This window comes from Coenobita brevimanus, chromosome 23, assembly GCF_032717465.1.
Source record: "Coenobita brevimanus isolate Jiangsu-jjx chromosome 23, ASM3271746v2, whole genome shotgun sequence".
NCBI lineage: Eukaryota > Metazoa > Arthropoda > Malacostraca > Decapoda > Coenobitidae > Coenobita > Coenobita brevimanus.
The window spans coordinates 63,447,980-63,472,865 of NC_136976.1; the positions used below are offsets into that span (position 1 = coordinate 63,447,980).

General features: G+C 39.8%; 1 protein-coding gene across 1 annotated transcript in view; it reads left to right on the plus strand.

The window, feature by feature from the left end:
• Usp16-45 (ubiquitin specific protease 16/45) overlaps positions 1–24,886 on the plus strand; it is a gene marked incomplete at its 5' end in the record, with an annotated part of 224,445 nt that overhangs the window by 140,199 nt on the left and 59,360 nt on the right. Inside the window, one exon of the mRNA XM_080267023.1 lies at positions 15,357–15,495. Coding sequence (XP_080123149.1) covers positions 15,357–15,495 — 139 coding nt within the window. The remainder of the gene's footprint in view (positions 1–15,356; positions 15,496–24,886) is intronic.

Consider the following 24,886-nt stretch of genomic DNA (forward strand, 5'->3'; position numbering starts at 1 on the left):
AGTGTGATAGCAGGGATAAAGATGACTGACTTTTTATGTACATGATAGTGAAGATAAAGATGGCTGCTAATACTGTACATGGATTTGGGGATAAAGATGGTTGCCATTACATGGTTGTGGGGATAAAGATGGCATCTTTTAGCTCTGAGAATAAAGACGATCACCAGCATGTGAAGAAGTCGATGCACATTTGTTTTCCGAAAGCATTGCCAAACCTGTGATACAGATTTGTTGCAATTGATGCTGTGTTTCCGTATTTATTCTTTGTAGCTTTTTTCCTCAAACATGCCATGAGTGCCCTATGTTATTAAGCCATGCTTTGCTTTAAGGGAAATATTTGAGAGTGCCATTAATAGTGTGTGAATTGCATGTACTGTACTGTGAATAAGCAGATCCTGCTGTTCTAAGCAAAACGAGATGCAAAAGTTTATATATGTGAATTATATCAGTTTGTATGGGATCTTCTGTAATGCATTGGGCCAGCACCTAAACCTGCACGTTTTTTTTAATTCTGCATAACCCCTTCAGTATGATGACTATCTTTTTCTCTTTTCTTCATGTTACCCTCAAATGATTTCCACCAGCTTTGAAGAGACCCCTCATAATGAAGGGGTTAAAAATAGCTATCATTAACCCTCTCAGTATGATAATATCTTGTTATGTTTTGTTGTTATGACTACCAGTTGCTATTATTCAGGGGAGAACTCATTGTGAAGGGATTATCTCACTGGTTATGCATGCAGGTTAAGGAAACAAAATTAATACCAATTGCCACCCAAGGTCTTTGTTGCAGATTGTCTTATATTTCATGCAAAGCTAGGTAGAGTCAATGCTGTACAGTACTGTACAAATTATTCCCTCTTGATTAATCAATGAAGTATTATAATGCACAGTATAGTCACAAGACTGGATATTTTTCATTATTTTTCTGGTAGCAAATACAGGTATACCCCAGTTTAACATTGTAATTGATCAGGCAAAAATCCATCATTAGGCAGGGTATCATATATCAGGGTAGATTTAACATGTAATGGGATGCATTTTTCAGCCTTGGGTTTCCCCCTCAACCAAGTCCAAAACCCACCCATATGAGCCCAAAAAGTTTAAAGCCAATCTAAATGGCCAAACAGCTGTAAAAGAAGCTAACTAAGCCTAAAACCTGTAAGTAACTCAATAAAACCAACAAATAAAATCTGAAAATCATCAAATATAAGTCTAGAAAAAAATCAAGCTTAGTAAACTGTACCCCAAAATGACAATGATCACCCCACCTATGGCTAAAACACATTAATCTAAGTCTAAAAACAGTTTATAAATCAACCTAAACACACAGTTTTAGTCTAAAATATCATCAAAATAGGTTAAAAAAAATCAAAACCCTTCATTACACCGGGGTTTGGCCATCATTAGGCGGTATATGGTGGTATTTCTACCCCTATCGATAAGCCAGGGTATCACATCTAGGGGTATCATATGTTGAGGTATACCTATTAATGAATTCTATGTGGGTTCTTCATTATTACCAGTACTGTATTGAGAGTGTTGTAGGGTATTGGTCAGGGTCTTTTCACAGTAATACTGGAATTAGGTAAACTTTATTTTGATGCAGTATTTGTCAGATCTTGTAAATTAGAATACGCAGCTCCTGAACACACTATTTCACTGGTCCTTGTTTTGGGCATTCTGTTTATGAGTGATGCCAACAGCATGTTTCAGAGTGAGGAATGTCTTGCCAAGGCCTTGGTTCATTGAAAGTGACTGTTCATCCCTTTTTTATCCTGACCTGTTTGTCAGAACAGTTAACATCAGAATACCATATTTCTGATTCCAGCTTTTTGGTAAACATGCTCTCATAATTCAACAGAAACTAATACATCAGGAATTGTCCACCTGATAATCAGTGGTAAATTACTGAAGCAGCAGCTTAAAACTCCCCTCATCTACTTTCTGTTTAGAAATATGACAGTCTTACTGACCTCATTGTCTTCATAAAGCCATAGGAACTAACCTTGAATAAATTGGAGAAGCTTTAGAAGTAGTTATGTTTAATCTGATTATCATACTGGAGGAGATTACCTTAGACTGCATCTCCAAAAAGCTGTGCACAGTATAAGGAGTATGGGTCTTCAGTGAGCATTTTCATGATTCCTCAGAATGATCAGAATCCTGGTGACATTACTGAACCTGGGTTATTAATCTGTTTGTTTTGTTGTACATTTCATTGTTTTTTTCTTTTTTTTTCTTTTTTTTCTTTTTAACCATCACTTCACTCAGGACAAAATGTCAGTATCACCTCAAGTTTCACATTTTTTTTCATATTTTTGTAGTTGGAAAAAGAAGTACTCCTCTAAAAATATCATATTAATAAGCACTTACATCATGGAAGTAATATTACTTCTAAGTCCACACTTGATGCACACTTTGTCTTTGCCACTTTGATGATGAACTTGAATAACAGAGCATTTTATAATGTAAGTACAGTACAATGTGGGTGATCAGTTCAGTGTGCAAGATAAACCTCAGAGGTATTGAGAAACAGTAAGCTGAGAGTAGATGAGGACACCTAGCATCGACCCATTCATTGTGAAGCTGTGTTCAGGTGACTGCACAGAATGACAAATGTTTTTTGTCAGATAGACACCTGATGGTCCAGTGGGTTAAGGTGCTTCAACTAGCATCCAGCCTTTCATTGTGAAGCTGTGTTCAGGTGACTGCACAGAAAGATAGTTCAAATTTTTCTTTGTCAAATTGATACCTGATGGTTTGGTGAGTTAAAGTGCTTCAACTGGATGAGGACCTTAGAGTTTTATATCTGAAAGACGGTTGGGGTTTATCGTTCACATGTACCATTTGGGGAAAGTAACCCGTCACTCCTGCCTCAAATGTCAGGACTAAGTAACCTAACCCCAAACCCCTATACTGTACTCCTAATGAGTCAGTGACGGAGCAGGATAGATAGACATAGGCTAAATTAATACACAAGGGAATTGAAGGCATGATTCAACTGTTGTTATATAGTAGTGTGATGTAGTTCTCATGTACACCTGTGGATGTACGAATCTGCTACACATCAAGTGGCAGGTTGGCGATACCTGGTAACCAGCCATAGTAAAGCTTAGTATTCTAAGAATGAACTTCGTCACTTGTAACAGTGATCCCGATTGGCTGCTGTATATTATAGTGTAGTTAACCCTTTGAGATTCAAATGACTCTTTCAATCGTCATTTCAAATCCAACCTTAGAGATTCTGATGACGCTTTTAATTGTCATTTTAAGAAACTTTTGTAAAATATTCACCATAATTCACGTTTACGCATCATAACAAAAAGGCTTGAGCATGATGTCACGGAATGATTGCTCTATGCGTGGCGGTACTGCACAGCTGGTCTGACTCATGGCTTTGTTTCTTTATAACTTTATTCTTGGTGGATATTTTTCTACAGGAAGGTGTAATATTTTTGGTTTTTGCCTAACTTCAACTCATCACTTTGACTTTTTATTTTCTTTGTTTTTCTTTTATGAACATACTAGGATAAAGTACAGTACAACTATTCAGCTTCAAAATAACACCACAACCAGCATCCTATCATAAAAAGTGTATTAACACTGACCGATCAAAGAAAAACATCATGAAGCAAATATGCGGCCGAGACTAAAATAAAATTGTGCATCTCTTTCCTTTCGCTTTACTGCACAATGAAATGCAAAAATTGCCATAATCTGTATATCATTGTAAAGGTAATTTATTGTATTTCTGCATGGTTTAAACCAAATTTACATATCTTTTCTCATTATTTTTTGCCAAATATTTTTCTATGGGAAGGTTAAAGTTTTTGCTTTTCGCCTAACTTCAACTTGTCATTCTGACATTTTATTTTCTTTGTTCTTTTTTTAACATTCTGCGATAAAGTACAACTATTCAGCTTTAAAATGACACCAAAACCAACATTCTATCATGAAAAGTGTATTTACACAGAGTGATCAAAGTAAAATATCAGGCCGCGAAGACGTGGGTCAGTGTGAGTGCCTGAGTGGCTGACTCTAGCGCAGACATAATCTGCCCGGTCCAGAAACCTGATAGGGTTAATATGGGAAAAAGGAATAATCATCCTTAAATACGTATGCATATTTATTTTATTTAAAATAACATTCTAATCATCTGTGAATGAATAAATGATGATAAAATTCTATCACACCTTTAAGGAAGAAAGCTTGTGAGGAACACTAGAACAAATAATTATTTAACATAAATGTGGATACATATTTATCGACAACTCCTTTTTTCCAAAATAATTACACCATGGAATACAACAGCCAATCAGGGTCACAGATACAAGTGACGAAGTTTGTTCATAGAATTCTAAACTTAACTACAGCAGGTTACCAGGTATCGCCAACCAGCCACCTGACATGTAGCAGATTCATTATATCCACAGGTGTACGTGTTGTACGTGTGCATCGGAACATGTGATCCCACTTGGCTAGGAGTCCACTTCAGCAGTCTGTGCTGTGGACTGTGCAGTATTGTTTTCAGAATGCTGTGTCATGTTGAAATGTTTCCCAGTTTTTATTTATTTACTTATTTATTCTCTATTTATGCACACAATGAATGGTAATGTTCATTGCATTAACGAAGTATTTTCATCAGTAATATGAAATCTTTTAAATCCATCCATCCATCCATCCATCAGCCAATCCTACATTGCCCCATGAGGAGTGTAGGAGCCCAGGGCTAGACAAGTTGGTCCTGATATTTAATATGAGAGTGAATGAAATCTTTTAAATAATAACGTAAATAAGTTTACCTCTAGAATGCAAAATCAGGCTCCACTCGAAGCATGGTAGTCAGTATAGCAGCTTCAGAGTGTTTTTTCACACAAGGTCTTCTTACATTATTTGCTAAATGATTTCTTTATGAATGATTAGCTACCGCTTTTTCATATTTATATATTTATGTAGAGAGAGAGAGAGAGAGAGAGAGAGACATTGATGCATATACAGTATATATATATAGGTGGTAAGTGGGGGTGCTCACCATCCACTCACTCGATGTAGTGCTGCTCTCAGGTGACTGCCTCTCTTTGTTCCTTCATTCCTTCCTTCCTCTTTTGTCTTTCTTTCCTTTCTCTTTCTTGCCTCACCACCATGCCTCCACCAGTGCCTACCTTCCCCCCCCTACACACACACACACACAGATGTATGTTTGACTTGCATTTTTGCTCGATTCTAGCACTGCTGTGCCACTAGAAGTCTGAGTACAGTACAGTCTTCATACAACACGATATAGCTTATGCAGAACCTCATGCAAAATCAATTTTGCGCTAATACATGACATATATTTACATGTTAAATACGGGGTTAGGTTCTAGGAGCCCCCCCCTTTTTTTTTTTTTTTTTTTTTTTTTTTTTTTTAAGATAAGATTATTACAAATATGTCTACCTTAGGACACCCAAGACAGTGTGTTTACATACAGTTTCACTGACTGGACACATCAGTGCATTCTAATCTAACCTAACTGACTAGTTTTGCCCCTAATTCTCCACATAAAAAGTTTAACCATCAAGGATTGCCACTAAACCTCTTGAAAGTCCTCCGTACCGATCAAGCAAAAATTTTTGTCCTACTCAACACGTGAATAATGGCCACCCAGCATCACGCATGTTTCGCCAAGAATCACTTTCGGCTGTCATAAAAAATAAAAAAAATGCAGTGTGAAAATATTTTTGAAAGTTATTAGTCATCAACAATAAAGGGAAAAAAAACTATACTGAAGTCGTCAGCATGGAGTGATTGTGTACGTCTCATTTCTCAGATACACACAAATGTAGTAATTATGAATAATAAGCAAGTCAGCCAAGCAGTATAATTTGTTTGACAGTATAATTCACAAGAGTTAAACTCACACAATTATCTTAACTAACTTTTTACTTCAACATGTAATGTCTGCACATACTGTAAGAGCCGAATTTTCTCGTCCAAAGACCGTCAATTTGTAACAAAGATTGGGTACAATGCCTTCCCCCCACCTCCCCACGTTGCACTAAAGGCAAAATCATGAATTTAACTGCTCCTTCATCATTAACTTTTTTTTCCAACAAAGAAACTATTCACTTTGTAAACACACCCGACTCATTTTATGTCTAATCGCATTTAAGCTTCCACACCACACGCCACTTCGCCCAACAGTTTTGCATTTTCCATCCATCCATCCATCATCCAATCCTATATTGCCCCATGAGAAGCATAGGAGCCCCGGGCTAAGCAAGTTGGTCCTGATATTTAAGATGACAGTGACCAGCCTCACTCATCCCTGAGTGGCATTATGTGAGCAGTAAACCCCAGCCACCCCTTGGATATAAACCTTCACTGGCTCAATCCGATTGGAGCGCAATAATTACCCACTAAACCACCAGGTGCCAAAATTTGGTTATATGGTTACTACCCAGTGTAATAAATGGTTTCTAATGTACAGGAAACCATTTGGCTTGTCGCTCAGTGTACAGACAACCACAGGCAGAAGGAAGAGGAAAGAATGAAGGAAAGAAAGACAGAAGAGGGAGTGTAAAGTCACCCGTAGGCAGAAGGATGAGGAAAGGATGAAGGAAAGAAAGACAGAAGAGGATGGCAGGAAAGAAAGATGGAGGAGATTAAAGGGCAGAAACCTGAGAGCAGCACTACTTTGAGTGAGTGGATGGTGAGTGCCCTCACCTACCACCTTTGGAATAAATGCATTTCTTGTATTCATCACACTTTCAGGGTGCTTAGGCATAATTAAAGTTAGTTTGGAACCACGTGCTCAGATTTCTGAGAGGAGATAAGGAGCAAGGAAATAAGCAAATAAACACTTCTCATCACAGCCACCATCCACACAACACAGAGGCAGGCTGTGGTAGGTGGCATAGGACATGGGTCACAGGTCGGGTCAGCTCGAGGAAGCCAGTCAGTGACCAACAAAAGCATAACACATGAGTTGTAAACAAACGCAGTCATCTGGAAATCCAGTACGTGAAAGCACCCACTTCCCACAGTTTCTCTCACGTGGTTGAGTTATATGACCGTGCTATTAAGTAATCATGGGAGAAATTAAGTGCCCGTGTTATTGTAAGAGCATTGTTTATTTTTGTCTTAAATCACATCTCTATTACTACAGCTACCACAGATACTACTACTACTAATGATAATCCTAATACAAATACTACTCTATCACTACTGCTACGGTAAACTCCCTATTATCCGGTGTAATAGAGCCAAAGGCCTGACATATACTGTCAAAATGCTGGGATATGCAGGTCCCCCCTAGTGGCCCCTAACCCCCCAACTCTATAAAACTTATGCACTGTCTAACCCCTACAAAATGCTTTAAAATGTCAAAAAGCAGGTAACAGACATTCCTAAAAATAAAATACTGTAATGTACTGTTAAGTGCACTGTAATTTTGTGTACAGAAGCAATTTCATGTTAACAATTGGGATAATATCAAAGTCCCCCCAGCAGGGAGACCCATTTTCTTTCACCCTGGCAGTATATGTACTATATAATGCACATTGTAAATACTATAAACCATTGAAAATCAGCCAAAAGACATTCCTAATATTGAAATAATGTGAAGTACACTACAATCTTATGTACAGAAACATGTTTCATGTTGATGGTATTGATGATGATGTAGACTTTACTGGAGAATAATGTACACTTACACCCAAAATAAACAATCAAAACATCAAAAAGCAGAAAGAAACAAAGTGAAGCATGCTTCACTATTGTACTGTACTGTTTACACCATACTGTACTTTCTTTGATCGAAATTCTAGCACTATGCCCCGCAGAACACATCAAAATATTCGTCTCATAGTAGCAAGGACAAACTTCACTTGGGAAGAAACAGTTGTCTAAATTATTTTATATATGTGTTAACAATTCCTTTGTAGCATGATTATTTTGCTTAGTAAAATAAACACTTTTTTTATCAACTCATCTTGTTTAGTAACACAATTTAATTAACTTTTCTTTCCAATACACTTTCATCAGTGCCTTAGCAGAATCCAACAGCCACTTGTACAGTGCAATAATGTACACTTCAGAACACTGTAAGTTGTACTTAACCAGAAAAGACAGGAGAGGAGGGGGGGGGCAGTAGTGCAACACGTCAGAAACACACAGCAGTTCTTGAAGGCCTGCCAGGTTTTGGAGGGAAACCCATTGCAACAGTGCCATTTAATAATAATAATGTTTTGGAAGAGACACAGAGTGCAGTGTAAGTTCCTTTAAATGTCAGCACCGTAGCAGCAGAGGAATACAGTGGAGAGTAAAAAAAACATCCACATTCCTGCTGCCAGCCAATGAAAAGTCTGCCTTAGAATTCTCCCTTCCCTGCCTTAGCCAGTCAAAACTCTTCTACTCCCAACACTTCATCTCCCCTCCCCACCTACCACCAAACTCCCCACGAGCTGCAAGGCCCACCAACTGTCAGTCCTTCCTCCCCCCCCCCTCCTCTTTCCCTCCCTTTCTCAACATTCCACCTCTTTCATATTACAGCACATGTACAGTATAACCCCATTCTTTTAGTGTATTTTATTTTTGTATTTTCCTTTTTTGTGCTTGTGGCTGGAGGTTTGATGACAACAACTGTCTTATGCAGGATGATAATGTACTTTTAGCCAGAAGAAAGGGTCGTTCATGCCAGGTAGTGTCAAGGATTTTATGCTGTCTGCCAGATACCATTTTAATTCAGCCATTAGCTACGCCGAATAATGTCGTATGCTGGGTAGTGGCGAGACAGATAACCGGGAGTTTATTGTACCACCACCACCACCACTATAATATTATTGTGAGCAAAATAGTTATCCACGTACTATCCATAATCCACTATATTTTCCACTATGACAGAATTTTTTTTCCTGTGATTTGTACTTTTTCATCATAACAAATATAGATGCACGCAAAAACTTTCAATAAAAATTAAGGCACTGGTTTCATTATGAAACAAATTTTCTGCTTCCATTATTCACGGAAATATACACAGAGCACTTGTGCAAGGCTTGCCCTATGGCACTTCCTCCTCCCTCCCTCCTCCACCTCCTCCCTTTCTCCGCTCCCTACCTCCTTTTCCATCTCCTCATCCGTGCCAATATCCCCCTCGCTAGGATCGTCAATATCCTCTGAACCAATCTCATCATCGGAAATAGCAGATGAACGTACAGGGGGAAACGACGGGCGCACAGTGGAGGACTCACATGATCCACCCTCCTCATCCGACGCATAAATATCAACACTCATCATGGTGAGGTCGCATTCCTCCGAGGAAGAGTCACTTTCCCCACTCACAGTTGACGATAATTTCACCTTGAGTTGTCTCCCTATTGCACTATCACTAAGGCCTTTTCTTTTCTGGCCTTTGGGCTTCATTGGTGTTGAAGTCGACGGTTGCAGGCACTCAGCCCATGATCCAGACACAGGGAAAACTTATTGCATAGGTCTGTCCAAGTGTCCATTATGGAGGTACGCTTCCGGATTTGTCCAGAACTCTTTCACTCTGCTTGCACAGTCTTGCATTGGCGCATGCACGCACATAGTCACCCACATTTGTAGTCCAACTTTCAGTCTTACCCACACAATCCTTGAGCCTGCAGATCCATACTCTCAAAATATCTTGAAGAATTGTGGACAATTTTTAACCTAACCTTCAGGAAATAACAACTATGCTGTTGGGCAGAAGTAATTAACTCTTTGTGAGGATTTGATCAAAGATGACTAAATGCCAGCCGCCATATATCAGATAACATAATGGCCAATATCTCAGCAATGGATAGAGATACTTTCATCAAATTCGATTTGTAGGAAGCTTGTGGTGAGTGATTAACGTTATGCCTCCGAATGCCCTTGTTCCCTCATTCACATCAGAATTCATTAGTAAGACCTAAATCTTGTTCAGTATTTAGGTTTTGATTTGTACACAATGTTTTCTTTTCCTTTCCTATCTAGTGAAATTTAATAAAACTGCAATAGCTTAGTGAGATATGTAAACTCTCAATTATCCGTCATCACAATATCTGGCCCAGTGCAATATCTGGTGCTGCTGGCTCAGCTCTATTAAAGAAGTATTTAGTGAAATTATGCAACATCCAGCATCGAAACGGGGCGTAACTGGCAGTTCTATGCAATTTCCAGCGTTGAGGAATATCAACTAGCTCGTAAGCGGTAGCCAACTGACGCTGTATTACTGTATTACCGTACTGTACAGTATCATTATTTTATTGTATTTTATGCTTAGTTTTCATGTTTTACTTATGGGAAGTTTTTAGAATGGAGGGTCAAGATGGATTGTAACACAGTATCCGAATGTTGAGCCAGCAGGGGGTACTATGCAATATATGGCATTTCACTTTATTTGGCATAGGGCATGGCTGAATTAAATGGCTAATTCAGATATTACTGTTTCTTGTTTGGGAGAGATCAAGACTCTGGTGACCTTGTCAGTGTAAGAATGTTTTATTAATGTTATTTCCCAAAATGAGGAATGGAAATGAGCGTGAATTTCTGATAAAAAAATATATAAATGAGAAAAAAAAAAAAAGCACTCAAATTTCTCAACCTTTATGCCAGTGGTTATGTACCTTTACCTATAATGACACTGGTTGAACTTAAGACTCAACCAGTTCTCTTTTGTTTGTATGTTGTTATGGAATGCGAACTTAGCCTTGGGCCCTTACATCTCGCAAGAAGTATTGTGGAACTAGACATTTTTTTTTTTTTTAATATACTGCAAGCTTGAAGGCAGAATGCATGAGTACATCCCTTTGATCAAAGTTCTTTTGTTGTTCTGCATTTAATATTTCCAGTAGGTCACAATGATATTAGTATATATATGTTATATTGCTATTGTTGGATTATGATGTGACATTAGTTTATGCTAGCACCAAGTTACTAGGGAAATACAAAACTTTTACCCCATATTATTTCTGATTATTTAGGGTAGCTTTGTTTTATATATCCTAATGATATGCATACTGTATACAATTCATTTTCAGTGATGCATTTTTTGAAGGGTACAGGAGGTCATGTCTTTTGGATGTAAGAAGGTACAGGGAGTGATGTGGCACCATGATTAACATGTTCATTTAATCCACATTTGATGATAACCTGGCTTTTATGATGTTAGAAGACACTAATATTTTTTTTAAAGAGGCTTATGCTTCCAAGTTAATATTTTAGTAAAATTGCTGTACAGAATATATGCTCTGCAAAAAGTAATAGGCTATGATTCATTCTAATTAACTTTAAGGCTAATCCAGTATCTCTCTTCTTCCTTAAGATGTTATGGTAATGATAACTATAGTACTGAGATGTTCAGTCCTGATTGTGATTTTGTGTGGATGAATTTTTCCTACATGTGTTTAGAAATGCTAATGTTTTTAAATCTGATAATCATCACTACAGTGTTGTTCTTACTACCCTCTAACAGAAAAATTAACTGAGTCTTTGTGTGTGTGTGTGTGTTTGTGTGTTTTTTTTTTTTTTTTGGGGGGGGGATAATAATGAAAGTCTTATTTCAGTTACTAATGATTAGGAAATGTTTTATTTTTATGAAAGATATTGGATTTTCATCAGCTTCTTGAGATTGATATACAGTACAGTACCTGGTTTATCTTCAGAATAAAATAATGTTTGTATGGTATTTGCATTAGTATATTAGCTGCAGTTATTTGTAGTATGACATGTTACACTGTACAGTACTCCCTCAGATGATAACAGAACTTAAATTCAAGGAATGCAAATATGCATCTGATATAAATACAGAGCAAATATTAAAAATGCACAGGAAATTTACGTTTATGATGAAGACAAAAGTAGCAACTGGAAACAGTGTACTGTGTTGAATAAAAAAATTTGAGTAATATGGAAAACAAATGTGAAAAGGAATTAAGTGAGCAGAGTATTGCAGTATCATAGAGTAAAGCATATCTGACGTTCAGTGGACATTTATCTCAGAAACTGTGGTGCCTACATGCTACCATGTCAACTCAATTCAGTACCACAACACACTTATTTTCCAACTCATATCTTATCACAAACAACCAGTAAAACATCTTTGTCAGCGTTGACGTGCAGTGGACATTTATATCAGAAACTGTGGTGTGCCTACATGCTACCATGTCAGCTCAATTCAGTACCACAGCACACTTATTTTCCACCTCATATCTTATCACAAACAACCAGTAAAATGTCTTTGTCGGCGAGGCGCAAGCAGGGCTATTTAAATCCGAAAGCATTGAAATGTTGCCTTACACCCCGAGGATGCCTAGAGTATATTGATGGCTATCTGCCTACCAAAATTCATGCCTTTACAACAAACTGTCTGGCCCTTGGCACTCTTCTGAAGATTTTTGACGTGCTGCACTTGGCACGTGTCATGTGTCACATGCACCACCTTGGTGTGATGAAACCTATCAAAAACAAATCTTAAAGAATTGGCGCTATCATATGGTGCAAATTGCACAGTGATTGGCCCTGTGGTTTCTGAAATATAAGCTTCTCGAAAGAGTTACGGTTGGACTGGGTCAGGCCGCTCACATGTGAGAAAATGCCACTACTTGATGAGAGACTTTAGTAGGTTTTGGATTTTAATACTGTTTAATCTAATGTGTTTAAGAAGCAATAACTCCATTTCCTAGCTTTGAAGCCTTTACGAACAGCGAGAAGGTTATCATTGCAACGTGTGTGTTACCATGGCACTTGCTGTATACCACTGCACCAGTGTAATTTTATACTAGCAACTATATGTCACAACAACAGTATTTGTTGTCATATAATTTTTTCTTTAAACAAAGGGAACTTACAGTAGTTTCTCAATAGAACATTTTGGCATATATTAATATGGGGTGAGTTTATTATTAGTTTATGCCTTTTTTGTTTATTAATGTCTGTTATCCCTCTAGCCTTTATATCACAGATGTAACCCAAATATAACATATTACTGTGGAAAAACAATATGTCTTTGAGAGACGTCTGACCTTAATCTGTTGTTTCACATTAAGTTATGGTACAGTACCAAGCAGCACAGTTTCAGAGGACACGCCATTTCCTTAGAACAATACCTCATGGAGTTTGAAGAAGCATTGTGTTCTAGTATATAGTAGGTCAGTATTTGTGTGGAAACTTCCCGGCACTAAGCAAGTAGTTTAATAGAATGAGAATGATTGTGGAAACTGTTAAACTTACCTTTTGACTTACATAATGCTATTATTATATGACAGTTTCTTATACACCCATACCCCAATATCCAGCAGTGTTGTGTACCAGCGGGAGTTTTCAGTCAGCAAGTATGTCAGATATTGAAGCAATTTTCCCCATAAGACACTGAAGAAAGGCCAGAGATGCTTTCCAGACCCAAACCCAAACTCTCATATACCTTACTCAATAGAGATTGACACAGGAACACCTTAGGTAATGTTATTATCCTCATAAACAATACTATTCCCCAAAAATAGCACATCAAACATCACATGTAGAAGGGTGGGGTGATGGGATGTGTGGTGTCCAACATCACTTCAGGACAACTAAACAGCCAGGCAGGCTGCTGGCTGTGCGCCAAGTGGGGGTGGGAGAGGGTGGGGGAACAAGGGAGGAGGCAAGAATGCCAAACAGCCTACTACACCCACCCCCCATATTCTTACTCACTCACCATTATCTCTCTCTCTCTCTCTCTCTCTCTCTCTCACACACACACACACACACACACACACACACACACACACACACACACACACATGGGAGACAAGTGGGGGTGGGGGAGGGTGGAGGGGTTGAGGAGGAGACAACCAGGGATGGGGGAAGGGAGACATGCCTGTCAGTGGTGAGTGTGGTGGGGGATGAAGGAGGGATGGTGGGGGGAGAGGGGGGATGGAGGTGGAGAAGAGAGAGGATGGAGGGAGGACCAGGAGAGCCTTGTTTCAAACCTAAGGAGAGGTGAGGTGTCGAACTGGAGAGGCAGGGTGTCGGACTGGAGAGGCGGGGTGTCTGACTGGAGAGGCGAGGTGTCGGACTGGAGAGGCGGGGTGTCGGACTGGAGAAGTGGGGTGTTAGACTAGAGAGGCGGGGTGTTGGACTGGAGAGGTGAGATGTTGGATTAGCGAGGCGACGGACGTTCAAATTGTTCGGATTGTGGGAATGTACCCTTATTTCTTGTGTTCAATCGCACCGGTTATCTATGTGCCGGATAACGGGGTATGGGTGTGTAGGATTACGTTTATTGTGAAACTCAAATGAGAAAAGTTCTGATTTCATTTTATTTCAGCGTACGTGTAATTTAGATACAGGAAGTCCTTACCATTTACGTAGACTAGTGGCCCCATTGGATTTGCATATGCCTTTTTTTTTTTTTTTTTTTTTTTTTTTTTTTTTTTTAAGGCAAATTTCCATGTACCCGACACAAACCTGCTACATTTATAAATTTTATTCAGAGCACCCCAGCAGTTCCCATAATTCCATGTTTTTCTCACATCAGCAGATAGTTGCTGGCATACTTAACTTCCATTCTTGTTGGCATGGCCCCAGGCTTATCTGGATACAAACCAGGTGGACTGCAGGCTAAATTTGCGTTTTTCCTGCAGTCTGCCATCCTCCTTTCAGTGGATTAGGAGGGAGTTGAGGGACTCCACTGCATGGTTTTATCAGTGCCACCACATGACGACATCTTTCTCTGTATGTGACGTGGTTTTGTTGTTGCTGAAATCAGTAATTGAAAATGTCTCTGGTAATGGCAAGTCTTGGAGGCCTCAAGCCCGTTTATACAAAAGCTGAATGTACACAAACTTTCTTTTGAATTAAATGCATACACAGCATACCCCTAGTATATTATATAACAAGTAGACAGTACTGACAGAGCACATACCTCCGCCAGTGTCTGTACCAGACAACTTGGATCACCACCAAAATTTAATTAACTTTTCCTTGGTCCATGACCTATGTATCCACAGAAGTTCACTGAAATCCATCTTGTGGACAACCAACCAAAAAAACAACCCTGAACCAGGACCCGAGCTCAGATCACCTCCAAAATTTAATCAGTTCTTCCTTGGCCCATGACCCACATATTCACAGAATATCATTGAAATCCATAAGATCTCTTGTAGACAGACAGACAGACAGACAAGTTAACAAGGGTGATTACATAACCTCCTCCCAACTTTGTTGGCAGAGATAATAAATTATTATGGTAGTTCTGAAGTTAGTACTGTACAGTGTGGTAATGTACCAGAACAAAGGAGGGTAAGAATAACAGGGAATCGCTTTACTGTCCAGAACGCTATACAGTGTATCTGTGTTGTGACTAAGTATTGTTATGTCTGTATGGCAGGTGCCTGAACCCATGTTACTCCAGTGACCAGCTCAACTATAACTCTGCTTCGGATACATCTGAACGGTATTACACACCATATGAGCGTGACTGCAATGGTCTCGACACTGGAGATGACCTTGACAACTTCCATGACACTGTAAGTTTTTTTTTTTTTTTTTTTTTAAATAATGATGGAGCTAAATATGTTTTATCATTTCTCTTCTCCAGAACTGTTGTGCCTGCAATGCACTATAGTTTAGCACTGAGTTCAAGGTCTGATGCATTTTGTTCTTAGACAGTCTTTTAATCTGGCACTCTTAGGACTGAGAGTCTGCAGGATAATAAAGTGTTATTGGCTACTACTGCATCTCTGTTTAGTTCCAAAATATTGTGTATGTATATAAGATAAAGTAATACAAATACTGTAATAATACACTCTTTATAAGCACCACAAATGATGTGTTACAGCTGCTAGTTTTATTAAAGCACTTTCCAGATAATATATGAGGGGCCTTGCGACAGAAGGGGTTCACTAACCATCAACCAGAAAATGTGTTTTTGTTGGATAACACTCTTTTCACAAACACTAATACTCTATCATGTGACCATAGATGAGAACATCTACCATTGGAGTATAGTTGAAAGTCCATCAAAAAAAGTATTGTAAATCGTCCTTATGCTAGCCACTCACCATTTGCCCAGGCCTGGCCACGAAATGTAAGGTTGCCTCATGCGCCCAGCTGTGGTGATGGTATGGGAGCAGAGGAGCACGTCTTGGCCTGTGTGTGTGTGTGTGTGTGTGTGTGGGTTGCGGCCAATGAGAATGTAGCAGAGTTGCAAGTCTTGCCTGCTGATTGGTTGGCCATACGTGGCAATGTGTTTGGTGAGAGTTTTTGCCACGCCATTTGTCAGTCCCCACTGTTGTGCTCTGTTTGTAGCATGTAAAATTGAATTCACGCTGTTTTACGGCCATCTTTTGCAACTTTTACGGAGTTTTGTGTGTGATTACTGGGGTAACAATGTCTCGTCATGCTGGTGATAGTGATGAAAATGTTCCTGGGTGCTCAGTAATTGATGAAAACAGTGATTACTGGATAACAAAGTCTCATCATGCTGGTGATAGTGATGAAAAAGTTCGTGGATGCTCAGTAATTGATGAAAACAGTGATTACTGGGGTAACAAAGTCTCGTCATGCTGGTGATAGTGATGAAAATGTTCCTGGGTGCTCAGTAATTGATGAAAACAGTGGTTTTGTGGTGAAGTCATTCTGTAGCAATAATGATAAACGACGCTGTGATACTTCTGAGGAAAATAGCTGCATTAGTGGTGTTAGTATTGATGACCCTGATTACAGCCTTAACCATAATGATACTGGAAGTGGTTCTAGTACTCATGACAGTGTTCAAGGTGTACGTGATAGTGCGAGTGTTGTAGATGTGGACGTAATGATATGGGTGAAGGTGGAGCTGCTGCTGCTGCTGGCTGTGGTGGTGGTGGTGGTGCAACAGGTCATTGTCAAAAATGTGTTCCTGCAACCCACATGGAAAAAAGAGGTTGTGTAAGGCAGCCGGAGATGTGGGGGAAGAATGTGGCCAAGCAGAAGTGCAATACAGGGCAAGAATATGTTAGTTACAACACAAAATAAGTTGTGGAAGCACACAAAATTGGTCCTCCATGCCATCATGGCTGCTTTGAGAAGATAGGCAGAGAAGCAATAGAGAAAATTTTTACCAGTTTCTGGGCAGTTGGCTATTACAGTACTGTACAGTGCCCAGCATGTCTACCTTCTAAGCCTGATATGTGATGAGGCAGTCAAGAGGAAGAACACACACGTGGAGATGAGCCTCAGGATGGTCCACGTTGTGTTTTACGTAAAAGTGGAGAACTGAGAACTCAAAGTGTGCCACTTTGCTTTTGCATGCATCCATGGGCCTGGCAAGAAGAAAATGGCTATTCTCCTGCAAAAGTGCCATGAGTCACCCAATAGGACCCCAGTGCCTGACAGAAATGGAAACAATCCCTCTCCATCACTGGGCATACCTTGGAGCTTGTGCATGAGCACCTCCAAGGTTTACCTGTCAGTGTGAGTCACTACACCCGTGCCACAACCCCTCACTGATGTTACCTGGAGGCTTGCAACAGCATCACCAAGCTCTGTGTCGACTACCTAATGTGAATTATCCAGAACAGGAACAATCAGTACAAGGAGTCAGAGCACGTTTATAGAACGGTTTTCACATGAGATTACAACATTGTGTTCCATCCACCGAAGACAGATGTTTATTCAACATGTGAGAAGCTTAATCAGGAGATCAAGAACCGGTAGGATGCTGGCCGTGATGTTGCCGACAGTAAAGACCATCTGGCTGTACACAAGGTTGATGCTCAAGTATCTCGAGACCTCTTGTATCAGGCTGAGCAGACGGCACCCTCCAGTGACTCACCCAGTGTCAAAATAGTGGCCATAGACCTGCAACAAACGTTTCCTTACCCACAGCTGCGACCTGGTGTGGCTTACTATAAGCATAAGTTGTGGGTCTACAACTTCTGCATTAACAACATCAACAAGGAGGAGGCCACTATGTTTGTGTGGTGGGACGAGGTGACGGGGGGCTTGGGTCAGACGAGGTGGCCAGCTAGCTCTGTGCACAAGTGGCTTCAGATAAAGATCAACCAGCAGCAGCAGGACTTCACCACTCTTCATGTGTTCTGTGACAACTCTGGGGACCAGAACAAAAACATCACTATGGTTCTTATGGCCCTGCAGAAAGTGCACACCAGGCATCTGTTGAGAGTTGAGTACGTTTTTATAAGATCTGGCCACTCGTTCGTGCCCTGTGACTGTGTATTTGGCCTGATTGAGAAGGTCTGCTCTGCTACATACATCTCTAGCACCGAAGTGTACATGGATGTTATAGCTTTCTCCATCAAAATGCAGTTCCCTATTATGGCCATGAAATGGGAGGACATTTTGAACATCAAAGCCCTGATCAACCACATCACAAAACATCAGGCAGTTGGCGTCTCCCAGGCCTGCTAGGTGGTGGCTAACATCGCCTTTCAGAATTGCTGTTACGTCAGGAATGACGAAAAACCTTGATGACACTTCAGCCATCATCACCAAGGTGCGAGTGATGAAGGGAAGGGTGAAGTATGCACGGGAGAGATTTAACTTGTCCAGCGTGGCACTGATTCCTAGTACCCCTCTGAGTGCCTTCTAACACCACAGAAGTGCAACAACCTCAGAAGTCTCATCAGCTTTCCTGAGTCAGAGGCCCAAATGTGGATCAACACTCTCCTTGACCATCAGGTGGTGGGGAGTCAGAGCCAGAGCATGACCCTGACAATGACATTCTGGACTATGTGCCAGCAGTTTGTCGCACTGGTATCATCAGGCATTAGTTTGAACTCTCCCTCCTCTCCACCTGTACCTCCTTCGTTGACAACTGTGGCCTGACACTGGACAGCGGCATTTGGATTACCTCTACTGAGACCTTTAGATACTAATCTCTGGTGTTTGGTGAGTGTACTTAAATTTTTATTCTTTTTCATCATTACTCTGATTAATCTTTCTATCTGTATATTGCCAGATGCCTTAATCACATAAGGGGTGGCCACAAACAGATCGCCTCCATGTTGCCCTGTCCCCTGCCATTTCACTGCCCTGCTCTCAGCTCACATCCCTCTCCCTCATATACCTCTCCATTCCATCCCTCCATCTCATTCTTGGCCTCCCCCTGTCTCTCCCCCCTCCATCTCACTCACATAGCTTCATCCTTTCCACATGGGCAGACCTCCTTAATGTGTTTCTCCCAACACTTCCAGGCACATCCACACCACAGTGCCTCTTCACATCCACATTTGTCAGTTTCTCTCTCCATGTGACTCCACATGCTTCTCTCAAATAACTCATTTCCACCACTCTCACTCTTGTGTCCCTCCAACAAGGTCCAAGCTTCACTTCCATATGTTAGAGTTGGTATCACGATACTGTCATGCAGTAACTTTTTCACCTCCATGCTCAGTTCCCTGTTTCTTATCACTGTCTTCAGAGAATCAGCAACCCCTTTTCCTTGTTGTACCCTTTCAAGCACTTCACCCTCTAAACATCTATCCTTAGTCATCACACTAGTCAGGTACTTTACCTGTGGATTGCGAGCCACAGCTCAGGCTGGGTAGTGTCATGTTGTGAGCCACAGCTCAGACTGTGCTAATCTTCCATTGGCCATGCATCACCACTAACTAGTCCACCCCTACACAAACTTACGCATGGCGCTACACAGAGACGGAGAATGAGATTTTTTTTTTTTTTTCACCAGATGATGCCCTGGATGTTTATCTTCAAGTTTATAATAAGCAAAAAAAAAATAAATAAATAGCGTAAAAATTCATTTTTTGCTCACCACAGGGTGGAATAAAAAAAGGTAATTGTGCAATCCATGGGTTAAATGCACTCACATTTTCCATTTCCTCCTCATCCAACCTCACTGTACATTCAGTGATTTCATTGTCTCGAAGACCATAACTCTGCTCTTCCTTACATTCACCTTTAGATTCCATTTCTTACACACACTCCCAAATGCATTCACCAAGTGTTGCAGCTTCCCTTCATCTCCTCATAACAACACAGTATCATTTGCAAACAACAGTACAGGGAGTTTCCACACACTGCCCTCTCTCATTAGGGCCACTCCAACTTCCACTGCTCTACCTTGTATCACCTAACCCCATCCATGTACAGAATGAAATGATTATTAATAATGCTGTTTTTTTTTTTTTACTACTTTTCTGCTATTGCTTTATTCACATGCACTGATAACAAGAGCAGTACATTCATACAAACATAGGGAGCCCAACAGACAAACAGACTCACATGAGAGGAGAGGGAGTGAAAAACTGGGAGTTGGATTTTTTTTTTTTTTTTTTTTTTTTTTTTTTTTTTTTAGGGGGCCATAGCATATTCATATTGGTTATTGGTGCTTGTTTTCGTTCTGATCAATGTTGTTTTTTGCTTAAGCAGTCAGGTTTTGCCAGAAAATGAGTTGAAAGTTTAGCAAAATAAAAAAAAATAAAAAATGTAAAAATATTATTAATATTAATTTCATATAAGGCCAGAATATTATAAGAATCACAATCTACACTCAAAAACCTTTCCCAGAAAAAAAGAAAACATTCTGCCGTCAAAATTAAAATAGATAAGGTTGCAAGAATATTGCTGAACATTGAACCTGGTTTCTGGCGTTTTTTTATTTGGCGTGAGAACACCTTACATCGCGCAACCCCTCATATGTAATCAGTACTGTACAATTAACTGATCATTAGTGGGACATTTAGCTTGGATCACCTTTGAATTATTGTGGAAGTCTCTTCAACTAAATTAGTGCAACCAGACCCATGTCAGATGCCAAACAATCATGTGTGAGGAACTCTTGTTTGCCGGATTAAAGGAATTGTTTATTTTTATGCACTGTTTAGCTTGTATGTTCTTTATGTATGAAGCATTTAGATTCATTATGAAACTTTTGTATACTTTGTGTGTGAAGCATTAAGATGCATTTTGAAACGGAGTTAGATTTTATGGCCTTTCTCTGCAAATCATTCAGATGCTTTTTTTAACCCCTTGGCTGCGGCGGCCATGACAACACCCCATGTGCTCAGTGTTGAGAAATAGTAAAAAAATGATGTGTTTTCAACTCGTGTTTTAACCCACTTATACTTAATCTTCAAAGCTAAAATTTTTTTCAGGCAAACTTCAATCTTTCTACTATCATTTGCAACAAACTGCATGTCCATAGGTACTCCCAGCCCAGTGAACACTTTCAGAGAAGACAAGGTGTTTTTTGCCCATCTGACATGGGAAAAGCCCAGTGTGGTGGGAATTGCCTCCTTTAACTACCAGACCTCAATTTTTTTTCATACAATATAGGGTTATTGCCACGTTGTCTTACTACAATAAATACAATAATATGAAATAACCACATCTAGCCAGTCTTATGATGTTGTCGTGATATTCCATGGAGTTTACACTAGAATTTAGCGAAACAGTTGCAGTGTGAGGAAAATCTTTACAAACTTTATAAAACTTCATCAGACACGTCTGTTACTATCTATCTGTTGCCAGACGCCATAATCCCGCAAGGGGTGGCCATTAAACTTTGAGTTATTAGTTTTACGGGGAGGAGCACTAACCCTCCACCAACCTACTTGTTGACACATAGGGAGCACATATGGTTTGGTTATATGGTTACCACCCAGCATTGTAAATGGTTTCTTGGCTTACAGGAAACCATTTGGCTTATCACTCAATGTAAAGTCACCTGTAAAGGAAAGAAAAGCTATAAGAAATGAGAGTAAAGATGGGAGAAATAGGAAGAGAGGAGGGCAGGTGCAGATAAAGAATGGTAAAGACTAAGGAAGAAGTAGGCAACACTACATCAAGTGAGTGGATGATGATCGCCACCACTTACCACTTTTTTTTTTTTATTTTTTTATTTTTTTTTTTTTTTATATATATATATAATGACATTTATTATTCATGTCACTGCCTTGCTGCACATTTTTGCAACCACTAAAACACTTTGCTTACCTAGCAATGTACCACATGACTTCACCTACCTTGGCAGAAATAATACTACAAGTACTTGATTTACATTACTTCATGAAAAACATTTATTAGTGCTTATTTTTATAAAACTTATTGTCATAATGCCATTTGTTATTCATTTCATTGCCATCCTCCACATTTTCACAACTGCTAACACTTCGCTAACTCAACAGTGTACCACATGACTTCACTATCTTCATAGAAATAATAACTAATCATTCATTCATTGCCAGACGCCATGTATCCCAAACGGGGTGGCCAAGGGCTTAGAGTTAACTGTTTTACAGGGAGGGGCACTAATCCTTCACCAACCCCACTTGACACATAGGGATGCCAACAGCATCTGGTGTTCCCAGGCGGTCACCCATCCAAGTACTAACCAGACCCAACATTGCTTATGCTTGTATTATATAAAAATACAGTAAAACCTCAATATAACGGACTTCAATAGACCAGAATTCGCTTTTATCGGACACGAGGAGCTTCCAGACTAAATTCCTATGTATCAGGAAAAGTCCTATAAAGCCAGAAGCAGTCCAGACTGCCTGACCACTTCAGCTATGTTCACCACAATAAGGTAAATAAAAGACATGTTTATCAGTGTACAGTACAGTATTATTATATATATTATACCATTTAATTAATGTAGTGAAGGTATAACACAGTACAGTTCCGCAGTGGTAGTTATAACAGCTGAAAAACCGTTCGTGCGATCTGGACTAATGTCTAATATATCGGAAAAAGTCCAGGTTAGCATGGGGAAGTCTGAATGTCGCTTTTATCGGAATTTCACATTTTTCAGAATGGCTTGGGCCCCAATTAGTCCGTTATAGTGAGGTCTTACTGTAATTCAGCATAGAATATAAAATAACACTTTTAGCCACTTTGGTTTGATTTGACCCTTGAATTTTTACCTAGCATTTACATGAGTGAACAGGTACCAATAGTGTGTGTGCACATGTGGGCAGTCATTATATACAGACTTTATAATGCTTCATGGAAGACCTTTATCATCATTTATTTTTATAAACCTTATTGATATAATGCCATTTTTTATTCATCTTTTTGCATTGCTATGCATTATCGTAGTCGCTAACACTTCACTAACTCGGTAATGTACCACATTACTTCATTTATATTTGTAGAAATAATCACTGATTCATAAAAAATAATTGGGAATATAATATAACACTTTTACCCACACTGGTTTGATGTAACTCACTTATTTTTACCTAGCATTTACGTGAGTGACCAGTAGCATCTGTGTACACATGGTCAGTCATAACAAACTTTATAAGACTTCATGATAGACTTTTATTAGCACTTATTTTTATAACACTTATTAATACAATGCCATTTATTATATCATTGCCTTGCTACACATTTTCAAAGCCGCTAATACTTTACTAACTCAGCAGAGAGAAATTGTACCACATGACTTCACTTATTTTCATAGAAATAATCACTAATTCATAAAAAATAATTCAGAATATAATATAAAATAATACTTTCAGTCACTCTGGTTTGATTTTTCCATCGCATTTTTACCTAACATTTACGTGAGTGAACAGGTAGGCTACCAGTAACGTCTGTGACCATGTGGACAGTCATTACAAATGTTATGGAAATACCTGATACAACCACATATGAAGTAAATTTTTCTCTCACCTGGTGCATTGCTTGGTGTGTTGCTGGAAGTGGTCAGTGGTCACCAATTTTGCCACTTCCAGCACCTGTGTCGCATCTACCCGTCACCATCACTGTCATCCGAGGCACTCTCTGTTGCATGTGTTTCTGCAACATTATCACTGGCCTCACCCTCAGCACTTGTCCTCGGGTCATCTGAGTCATATTCGTTCTCAGTGTCAGTGTTATCCTCGAAAAGTAAAGTTTGCGACTTTGACAGGGTCAAATCCATGGAGTGGCACCTTTGGGGTCGTGATTTAGTGGTTGAGCAGTGCTGGATGCACCATGCTTCACCATATGTTTCTTTGGCCATTCCTTCTCCTGATGCTGTTCTCCCTCAGAATCACTTGTGTCAGAGGAATCAAACTCCTTTTTGTTGTCCGGCCACGAATCCAGCCCAGTAGGGCAGTGGGGGTTGGGGGGTTTTCTGGGGTTTGGGAGGTAGGTCTTGACTCCACGACAACCAGATGCGACTGAGACTGCAGCAGTCACTGCTTTACCCATGTAGTACCCCTCCTTCCCATTTGGAGCATGTATGCATGCGCTATATTTAAAAAAAAAAAAATGAAATTTTGTGCAGATTTCACACCACTCTTCCGGAATGTACGACACAGTCTACCGATCGGCATTCCCAGAATGCTGGACGCAGCCAAGGGGTTAAAGGAGCTTATCATCTTTTTAGGACAAGCAGTGTTGGTGAAAAATGACAGATGTCAAAAGGTACACCTTCACTAGTATACAGTAATCTCTCCAATATCCGATGTAATACAGCCAAGGGCATGTCCGGGAAGTGGGATCGTCCAGATACTGGGACCCTGCCTCCTGGACTGGTAGTTATGGACCCTAACCCAGCCCAACTCAGAAAACCACCTACATAACTCCCTACCGGACATGCATAGCACATATTTAAGACCCTGTTCACACAAATAAAGGACAGAAAGCGTGAAATAAATGAAAAGGAACCAGAGAATGAGGAATTATAGTATGGATAATATTTAGCAGTGAACAGGGTACTTACAATACGTCTGTGGCCATCGCCAAGCTTAACCCACCTCCTCTAAGCCTCTGACAGTGGTGAAAATGCTCTTGAAGCACATACAGTAATCCAGTGTTGTGCTGCACTGAATCCCTTGCACTGTGAATTATAATTGTTTAACACTGCACATTCTGTTCTTACTTGTGCCATGCCAGTTACAACCGCCAGTTTGCACTCTACACTTAATCCTTTGCACTTTGAATTCTAATTTAATAACACTG